The sequence below is a fragment of the Athene cunicularia genome (assembly GCF_003259725.1).
Source record: "Athene cunicularia isolate RWA chromosome 21 unlocalized genomic scaffold, athCun1 chr21_part1, whole genome shotgun sequence".
Classification (NCBI taxonomy): Eukaryota; Metazoa; Chordata; class Aves; order Strigiformes; family Strigidae; genus Athene; species Athene cunicularia.
The window spans coordinates 8,927,895-8,938,301 of NW_020799127.1; the positions used below are offsets into that span (position 1 = coordinate 8,927,895).

Below are 10,407 nucleotides of genomic sequence, written 5' to 3' on the forward strand. Positions count from 1 at the left end.
AGCGGGCGCCGACCCTTGTGCGTGAGCGGCCTCGAGGGGGCCTTCGCGCCTGGGAGCGACGGTCGCAGGAGCTGTGAGTCAGTCCCAGCAGCTCGCTCCGAGCAGCTGCGGGAGGGTCTCACCCCGCGAGGCGCCTCGAGGGGCACTGAGCCGCGGCCACCCCCGGACGGCCACTCGCACCGCAGCGACCCTCGGGGAAGGGCCGGGGGTGAAACGCCTGCGCGAGTCCTCCCAAAGGCGTTAAAATTCAGGAGGCGTCACGAGGAAACGGCGACGTGCAAGGTGAACTTCCCCGGCGCGGGCTCAGGAAACCTTCAAACCAGCGCCAGGGGGAAGCGGAGCGCTGGCAAATTCAAGGCTGGATCGTGGGGGGGGGTGTCTGGGTACGGGGGGATCCATCTGATGGAAACCTCCAGCCAAATGAGAAATCGGAGCAAGGCCTCTGCTTCTGTCAATACCAACGCGTTGAAAATTGAAGGGACAAGGCTGCCATTTCCAATTGACCATCACCATGGAAACAGCCTCCCAGTGTCAACAGTTGGTGGAGGGCTCGTAGGAAGCGGGGCGGGCTCTCGGCAGGGCAGGGGACAAAGGACCCGCTGGCGATAAGGTCAGCACTTGCAGGGTTTTTGAAGGCATTTTGCTCGGGAGAGGCCGAGGGCAGGACCCTGACACAGGTTTGCAGCGAGCGGAGATCCAGCAGGAGGGAGAGGCAAACAGAAACCTGACCCTGGTTACTCCACATATTCCAGCTCTGCCAGTCTCTCCAACTTAGCATGTGGGAGATGACGGCACTGTTACTCAAAAAACAAAAGATGTGCCCTTGCCTGTCAAAATTGGGCAAAGAGCAGCACGTAGGGCACGGGGAATGGCTTCATCACGTAGCGTACGTGTACGGGTAAGCTGTGCCATACGCACGGGATACAGAACAAGCTTCGAAACAGAAACAGGAACTGTAAAACAGACAAAATGGCAAAGAGGAATGTCAGAGCATTCAGAAAGGGTGAAATGGTCAGATTTAAATGTGGGAAGGTATTTTAGGGACAAGTTCTGCGTAGCGTGGAGGAAACCCCAGAGAGGGAAGTGGTCAGGCTTTGGCCATGGGCAGTGTTGGCCGTACAGTGAAGGTGCGACGGCGAGGAGGCTCGAGGCGGTGGGGAGGAGGAAGGTGTCTGCAGAACTGGTGACTGGAGGACAGAGCACCACCAGCAGCGGAAGAAGGCACGGTCAGGGTGCTGTAAGAAACCTGGACAATCATATTTTTCTGTGTGCGAGTTTCCTTTGGCTTCTGAGTTGTGTTTTTGCTGGTAATTCAGATCATTTTTCATTCCTTTGCTCATGATGGTCAAAGTCCTGACAGCACTAATGAATGGGGAACCGCTGGGCCAATATTGGAAGGTAATTTTTATTGTCTTTCTTCAAACGGGAAGAAAGAAGAAAGGTGTGAGCCCGTGCTCATAGGAAGAGGTTGGAGGCATTTCTGCTAGGAGCAGCATTAGCACTCTGAATCAGGGACCTTCCTCCAGCCTCACTCCTCTTCTACACGCGCCCAGGGAACACCAGGAGCCGTCCCCGGCGCTGCGTGGGGGGTGCATGGCTGGCAGCAGCCGTTAGACCCTTCGTGGTACCACTGCAAAGTGTTGGAGCAGCTCACAGCTTCCATTTTGAATTATAAGGAAATGCAGGAGGAGTCTGAACAGAAATTCAGATTAAAGTACTTCCTAGAATTTCTGTCAAGCTTCAGTCTTTATCCTTTTTTTTGTGTTCCTACATTATGACTATATTTAATCAGATGTGATTCTACAGAGGTTTCACTTTTTGAACCACTAAGAAGAAACAGGAAGAGTGTGTGTGTATGCTTTTTATTAACCTTCCTTTCATAATGCACTTTCTTCCCTATAGAAATCGCCGTTCCTGCTGATTCATTAGGTGTCAGGAAGCCAAGCGTGACATGTTAAAAGCCATCTTGATAGTATTTGGTATTCAGTACTAACAACTCACCAGCTCACAGGAGTTTTTCTTTAAAAGGGGAGGGAGAAAATCTGCATATTGCATGTGCCAAGATAGTGGATAATTTGCATTAAGCAGCCAGACATTCTTTTTTTGCAATCTGTCACCCTTCACTGGCTTTTTATTTTATAACCTTCATAACATACGGGAGCATAAGCACTAAAAAAAGTCTCACCACGCGGACAGAAGCTGGAGCCCTTTCGGATCAGCCGGAGCAAGGCTGGAGAAGGACCATTCCTCAGCAGCAGGAGATCTGCGATGGGACTTCGTTATGCTGGAAGGACCTGAAAATAATAGGCGTGGTACTATAAGTATCCAGCTGAAAAGCTGTCCGGTATCCCTTGGCTTCCAGCTCACAGCTTGAGTCAGACGTAAGAACCATCATCAGGAATACACGAGCCACGAGACATGACTCGCTCACCAGGGGCAGCCCCCGTGACACGCCGCTCGTGACGGGATTTAGCAGCAGTAGGGAGCAAAGTGCTGCGAAACGGACTTTCTGTAGCTGGCAGCACCTCTGTGAGCTCGCTTCTTAGCAAAACGTTTCTGAAGTAACCGAAATAACTGAAAGTTTTTCAGTAATAACTACGGTTCAGTAACTTTATATAGTGCAGCTGAACGTATTCCAAATACGTTACTACATTTTAATCTCACTGTCAGTGTATTTTTTGCAAAACTGCTATTTGAACATCGCTTATTAGGCAGAACATCACATGTGACAGAATACTGTACCTGGAATAATACAGTGAATGGGAGTGGAGGTACTGAAGTGATAAGCGTATATAAACTTAAAACTTAGACATAATAACAGATTCTCAGTGTTAAGAGGAAATTCAAAATTGTGAACATACTAGAAAGCAGAATCTGTTGGGTACGATAACAATAAATGTGGTTGCAAGCAAGCATAGAGGGACTCATTACTAAACTAACCGCAGCACTTTAAATAGTGATATGAGGAAGAATACTTGTAAACCTTACAGTATTTCTGCAAGTTATCTGGCCGGTCCAATAAAAATAGGAATTCTGTAATATAAAACCAGACCAAGATGAGATGCTGTTAGGCAAAGTTACACCAGTGGGTGATGAGGCAACAGGTGATTAAAAGAAGCAATAAAACTGCTGCACAGAGCAGATCCAGGAACTCTTCCACTTGTCTGCGTGTCACATACTGAATAAGGAGCACCGAAGAGGAGAACAGAGCTTCACGCGGTATCTTGCCTCTTGACAACAGTCATTAGCTGTCACAAATGTGCCCTCCTTTCCTTCTGATCTTCCTGCGTGAAGCAGCTTACAGCTTGTCGCTCCAGAGTCTGCAGGTCCTTGTGGCTGTGCAGCGGTGCCAGCCCGACGTGCTGCTGCCAGCATTCCACGACCTCACGTCCAGGACCTTCGCCATGCAGGGATCTGTGTGTTTAGAGATTAAACCTACAACACTGAAGTCCTTGGGACTTTCAGCTTTGATTTGGTATATTCTGGTTAAGGGTTTTAGAATACAATGTGCAAAGAACCTGCTTTGCTAGAGCACGAGAGACACTCCTGAAAGAATCACAGGCTCATAGAATGGTTTGGGACCTTGGAGACGGTCCAGTTCCAACCCCCTGCCATGGGCAGGGGCACCTCCCACGCCATGAGATAGGCACGTCCCCCCTCCGCAGCCTGTCCAGGTCCCTCTGGATGGCACATCCTTCCCCTCTGGCATGTCCCCGCACACACAGCTCAGCAGGGAACATGCTGAGGGTGCCTCAATGCCCCAGTCCGTGTCCCCGACAGCGACGTTACACAGCGCCGGTCCCAGCCCCCGAGGACGCCGCTCGTCACTGGCGGCTCCTGTCTGCCGAGGGCCTCCTCCCCTTGTCTGCCCGGTCGGGGGCCTGTAGCAGACCCGGCTGTAACGTCTCCTGTCCCTGCCCTCCCTTTAATCCCAACTCATGAGCTCTCGCCCAGCTCCTTGCCCACCCCAGGCAGGGCTCGGTGCTCTCCAGCTGGTCGCTAACACAGGCTGACCCCCCCACCCCCTGCCCCGTCCTTCCTGAAGAGCCCGTTTCCCCCACCCCGGCCCTCCAGCCACAGGAGCCATCCCACCAGTCTCCGTGGTGCCAGTGAGGTCGCAGCCCTGCAGGCGTTCCCGTGTCTCCAGCTCCTTTTTACTCCCCACCCGACGTGCATTCGCGTGGAGAAGGCGAAGACAAGCAGCATCTCTTCAGGCCTGGGCTGCCAGGCGTGGGACAGCTTGGGAATGATGTCCACACCAACCAGCACGTTCCAAAATCTGCAAGGGAGCTCTAGTGCACACAAAGGATAAATAAATAATCTGCACATATAAATTGCTTAGAGAGATATTAAAGAAGGCAGAAGATGCTTTGAGACAGTTATTATGGAGAAATATTTTAGAAAAGCTATTTCTGTTGTAATTCAGGTTGAGCATATCACTGTTACGTGAAGTTCTGTGTCTAAAAACTTCTGAGGGAACCTTTATTCAAATAAATTATGTGCATGCAGTTTAGCATTCTTATTTAAATAGCTAACAGGCCAAGAGAGTCCCCAAGAAAGGAGACCTTCAGTTTACAACATGTTCTGCAACATCACCCTCCTGTTCATTTTCTCAAATTACTAAAAAATTGTCCAAGTCTGAGGAGGAACTCGCACAGTGTCTGTTAGTGACTCCCAAAAAATGAGTCAGTCTCCACTGGTGCCAACCAGGATCTGACAATGAAGACCTGGCAAAAGGTTTGTGTTTGCTGTTACACTGGCATATTTTTGGCTGCTGATTTTACTATAAAACTAATTTTGTTGTCATATTAGACAGAAGACGATTCCAAAATGCTCCTTGGAATTGTACTGGGTTTGCTTTCAGGTTTTTAATGAAGGTTGCATGCACTATTTAGATAACCCTTACAGTTTTTAGTGACTTAGTGAGTCACCATTAACAGCAACTTGAAATAGAGAAATGTATTCCGTTGAGTTTTTTTTCCTCTGTATGTACCTAATCCAGGAATTGCATTTGGAAGCCTATGGATATCCAGGAGCAGAGAATAATAAAACAGTCACTTCCTGTTGCTTTTTACAGGTCTCCTTCAGTTCTGACAGAAAGCACCAGGAATGGGTTTCTGCTGTTCTTCTGGGGTGGCTTTTGATGATTTCTGGCATGTTTTTGAAGTTCCTGATGAGAAGTTTTACTGTTCTCTTTGCAGTTCATGGCATTAAGTGGACATGCAGCAATGGGAACAGCAGTTCAGGGTTCTCGGTGGAACAGCTCGTGCAGCAGATCCTCGACAGTCACCAGACCAAACCGCAGCCTCGGACACACAACTGTCTCTGCACTGGTACCTTGGGTGAGTACCCTGGGGGGCACAAGCCGTCACAGCTTCACCCAGACCTGCAGCAGGGTTTGTCGTACAACAGAAGTGCTGTATCGGGAAACACTGAGACACGGTGAATTCAGATGGCAGAAGTCTTGAGCATAAAAAGATGCAGCTGGAACTTCTGGAAAAAATGTCAACGCTTTGTAATGTGCAAGTTCTAATAAATGCTCTCTGTATGTGACGTGCTCAAAAAAGGCATATTCTCTTCTACATGTTCAAATTTTGTTACGTAAGCATCAAAATTTGATGTTCTTCCAACTTCGCCCTCTGAATTCCTTGCCCTGCAGCCCACTTTGCTGAAGAAAATGGGCTCAGGTGGTTAATTACAAGGTATTACTGGTATAAGACAGGTTTTGTTTAGGTATCATGACAATACAGGAGTTTTCTTTCCTGTTGAAGAAGATGGCTTTGTTCTGAGTGAGACTACAACAGCAAGAAGCAGCATCCTTAGTATTAGCATTTTAGAGAGAGAGTGGGAAGCTGAGTATTTCACTTTTCCCACTCATCTGCTTTATAGCCACCCCTTTCTAGTACTTTGGTCAAGTAAAATACATGACACGTTAATTAGTCTTTAGCAAAATTTATAAAGGAAAGCTGCCAGTGCTTCAAAGGGTTTATTTTTTTCTTCTCAATTTGGGCAGCTGCATTATACAAGCAAGGCTTAACTAAGAACAATGACCTCTGAAATACCTGAGTTTGGATTAAAATTCAACCCTTAAGGCTCAGCATTTGATCCAGGCTTGCAGATCTGAACACGAATCCTTTTATTCTTCCCTCTGATGTTTTGTCTTGTGCTAAGTCTGCTGCATGCTTTTTAACACAACAGTATCGCTGTGTTTTGTAATGGCTTGCACGTTGACACACACACTCCCAGTTCCTTGCTGCCATCCGCACAGGCGGCAGCGTGAACGCCTCTCCCTTGTTCCTGTTCCTCTCTGTACCTGGGAGAGTAGAGATTTAATATTGCATTTAGTCTCAGAAACGCTGTCCTGAACTACTTTAAGTGACCCGATTCAAATCTTGAGCACATAATAGAGAAGTTCCCCTTCAAGGGCAAGGAACAAAAGATTGAGGAAATTGCAGCGGCTACGAGGACACTTTATGTTACCCAGAAGATGGCATTTGTAATTGTAGCCATCAGCTACAAGGGGGGGGTTCTTTCCCCCTTCAGTCATTATATGTTACCATAATTAATGTTCTTAGCTCATTCTAGGGAAAATGAATCAATTAAGGACAGAAACATCAAAAATTGATGGGCTGTTTTTTAAACAATAAAAGCAGTCCCTGCACCAGGGGTCGTGGCTGAGATGCTTTCTGGACAGAATTGTTCCCGTCATCCCGGTGCTTTCCAGGCCCCCCGACGGGCCGGTGACGCGGGGCAGGGCTCTTCCATGACCGCTGAGCGTCCCGCAGCCGCTCCGCACTGACCCTGCAGTCTGCGCCGCCTCGGGGTACAGGACGTTTCTGTGCCAGCGTGTGAACGGCTCAGGGCAAGGGAAATGCGTCGCCATCCTTGCAGAGGGAGAGCTCTCTCCGTGCCCCCACCGCCCCGTAACCGTTCGATGGGCAGTTGCAGGAGACGCGATGGTGACAAGATAAGGTGGTCGAAGTGGCGGGGTGACGGCAGGCACAGGAGCGTGAGGCAGCGTCTGTCACCCCCAGGTCACCGGTCGGCTCCCACCCACCGTCACACCGCGGGCAGAGCCCCCCTCGGCGTCAGGGGCGGACAGAGCAGGACCGCGTGCCAGCAGCCCTCCACCACAGCCAGCAGCAGCCCTCGCTCTGCAGCCTTTAGCTGGGATGGGGCACGTTTAGAACTTGTCCCAGATGCCGGTTCCTCTCCTCCTGACGGGTTGTCTGATGGGGGCAGGGGGCGAGGGGAAGGGTGCAGGCGCCTGCTCAGAGGTTGCCATTGCACACAGCGGAACGGTGCATTAGACAGAAAGGGATCTGTAAATCTGGCACTGGTGAGAAATTAATTTTATTTCCGAGGTCTCTTGCTCACTCTCTCTCACACGCACTCGCGCGGCAGCAGGGCTCCCCTTTGCTACAGCCGTAAGATACACAACCAGCATCGTCTTAACTTGGTGTTTACTGAGTAGCAACTGTTGTTGTTTTCTGGCGCAGGGGCAGGAAGCAGTGTGCATCACAAGTGTAACAGTGCCAAACACCGCATCATATCACCAAAGGTCGAACCAAGGACAGGTGGGTACAGCACTCATTCAGAGGTACAAAATAACGATGTCTCTGAAGGCAAGAACGAGCACAGTCATGGCAAGGCCTCCAGCCGAGAGAAGAGGAATGGCAAAGTGGCGAAACCAGTGTTGCTCCATCAAAACAGCACCGAGGTTTCTTCCACCAACCAGGTGGAGGTCCCTGACACGACCCAGAATTCTCCGGTGTCCATCAGCAGTGGGTTGAACAGCGACCCGGACATGGCGGACAGCCCGGCCGTCACCGGCGTCTCCAGTATGGCTGTGGCCTCAGTTATGGGAAGCTTGTCACAAAGTGCCACCGTGTTTATGTCAGAAGTCACCAGTGAAGCTGTGTATACCATGTCACCCACCTCCGGCCCAAATCAACACCTTCTGTCCTCAGATGCAGCTGCACAAGGACTGGTACTTGCTGTGAGTTCAGATGGACACAAATTTGCTTTTCCAACCACCGGCAGTTCAGAGAGCTTGTCGATGCTACCCAGCACGGTCTCCGAGGAACTTGTGCTTTCCACAACATTAGATGGAAATAGAAAAATTCCAGAAACCACCATGAATTTTGACCCAGACTGTTTTCTTAACAATCCCAAGCAAGGGCAGACTTATGGTGGAGGAGGTATGAAAAGTGACAGCATCAGTACCAACATAAGGCAGTCACCCACAACAGAACGTAGCTTCAACTTCAATACAACCCTCACAAAAGAAATTAAAACTGAGGACACATCTTTCGAACAACAGATGTCCAAAGAAGCATTTTCCTCCACTTCTGCATCCAACACTCTCACCCTCACTACCGGTTCAGGTTTGCTTCCATCTGGAGGAGGTCTGAGCCCAAGTACCACCCTGGAGCAGATGGACTTCAGTGCCATTGACTCCAACAAGGACTATTCTTCCAGTTTCAGTCAGACCGTCCAGAGCCCTCATGTTCATCAGACCCCTTCCCCCAGCTTCTTTCTGCAGGATGCCAGCAAACCTCTCCCCCTTGAGCAAACCACTCACAACAATTTGAATGACACAAGTGGCTCATTTGTGAACACGTTAGGAATCCCCAGTGTGAAAACAGAGTCCTCGTCCCAAACCACTTCCAACTGTAACGGCACAGTGGAAACCAGAATAGAGTCCTCCTCTTCTCTCCAGCTCATGCAGTTCCAAGCAAACTTCCAGGCTATGACTGCAGAAGCTGAAGTTCCCATGGAGACCTCCCAGCAGGCAGAAGGGAACGAAAATCTACTTAAATCAGGGGATCTTCAAGCCTGCAGCACAGAACACTACTTGCAGCCTGAGGCCAATGGGAGTATCAGGAATGGGAACAATCTCCCTATTCTCCAAGGAAACATGGTACAAGGACTCTATCCCGTGGCCCATCCCAGCTTAAATAACTCCTCCAACATGGAGCTTAACTTGGACCACTTTGACATCTCCTTCAGCAACCAGTTTTCTGATCTAATTAATGATTTCATATCGGTAGAAGGTGGGAGCAATGCTCTCTATGGACACCAGCTGGTGTCAGGGGACAGTGCCGGACTGTCTCAGCCTGAAGACAGTAACAGAGCAACCTACAACCAGGCTGAAATGTGCATCCCGTGCTGCAGTCCGCAGCAAACCAACATGCAGCTCAGCAGCACAGAGAACGGAGCCAGCACCATGGCGTACATGCATGTGGCTGAGGTGGTCTCAGCAGCTGCGGCACAAGGCACTTTGGGGTTGCTACAGCAGAGTGGGCGCTTGTTCATGGTGACAGATTATTCACCAGAATGGTCTTACCCTGAGGTAAGTCTAGGGCTTTTACTCATTAACGTTTACTGCCTTATCTTTCACTGCTTTGTTAATAAAGGCTCCCAAGAACTGTTTTGTTAAAGCTTTGACAAGGCTTTTAAAATATTTCTCTTAGAAGTCAGAGCATCCAGGGCCATTTGCATGTCTGAGTGTACTTTTAATTAAGCACTTCATTATCCTGACAGGGCCCTTTCTTCACTTGGGAAGCATCCGAACAGAAATGTTTTGTTGCACTGAAAAGCAAAGTATTTCCCACATGATGGTTTCATGGTGCTGCCTCACTATGTTAGACCAATAGAGTTCGCAAACTGGAGCTGATCTTTGAATATGGCTTGATGTTCTTTGTAGAATAATCCCTGACCTTCACAACCTTCATGAGTTCGGCCTTCACCTCCATCCATCCCCCAGACTATTCAAAATCAGTCACATGCACCACAAGTTAAAAACGTCAGCAGCATGTGAAGGAATGCTGGAGGACAGAGGCTGGTTTGAGCCAGTAATGGAGAGGCAGGTTGTTTTGAATTAAAAACCCGGTCCTTTGTGTTTTTGTAAGCCCAGCCTTGGAGCGCTGTTGTGTCTGTTACCTTACGGAGGTGTATAATCACTGCTCAGATCCGATTATCAGGCCTGTGATGCCACCCCAGTAAGTGTGCGTTTGCTCGTGGCGAGGCAGCAGGAATGCGCGGTGGTGAGATGAGGTGGCTTAGCCTTCAGCTGAATGACCTGCAGTGTTAGAGGAGCCAGCGGTGAGCTGGCGTTCGGTGGCTCTAAGAGTTCTTGTGCTCTGCAGTAGGGGACTCGGTGTGCAAACACGGGTGCTTGCTCTGCGGACGGGAAGAACCTGAGGCTGCCAACATGCGGGAGCGGCCGGCGGGCGCTGATGAAAAGCCTCCGTCGGGAGTTTCTGCCCGCCGCTTAGTCGCTCTCTCGCCAGGCAGGTCCACTGTGGCCAGCGGGGTGGCAGTGCAGGCGCGGGCGGGTGGGCAGCTGGAGGCGTCCTGCCCCTGGCCGCAGCCTCACCCGGCCCTCGGCCGACGCAAACCGTC

The 10,407-nt window shown here is 49.9% G+C and overlaps 1 protein-coding gene across 6 annotated transcripts in view; it reads left to right on the plus strand.

Moving 5' to 3' along the window:
• Window positions 1-10,407, plus strand: part of CAMTA1 (calmodulin binding transcription activator 1) — a 283,392-nt gene that overhangs the window by 229,259 nt on the left and 43,726 nt on the right. For all 6 annotated transcript variants that reach the window (XM_026862593.1, XM_026862589.1, XM_026862588.1 and 3 more), the window contains exons 7-8: window positions 5,202-5,342; window positions 7,500-9,355. In XM_026862593.1, coding sequence (XP_026718394.1) covers window positions 5,202-5,342; window positions 7,500-9,355 — 1,997 coding nt within the window. The remainder of the gene's footprint in view (window positions 1-5,201; window positions 5,343-7,499; window positions 9,356-10,407) is intronic.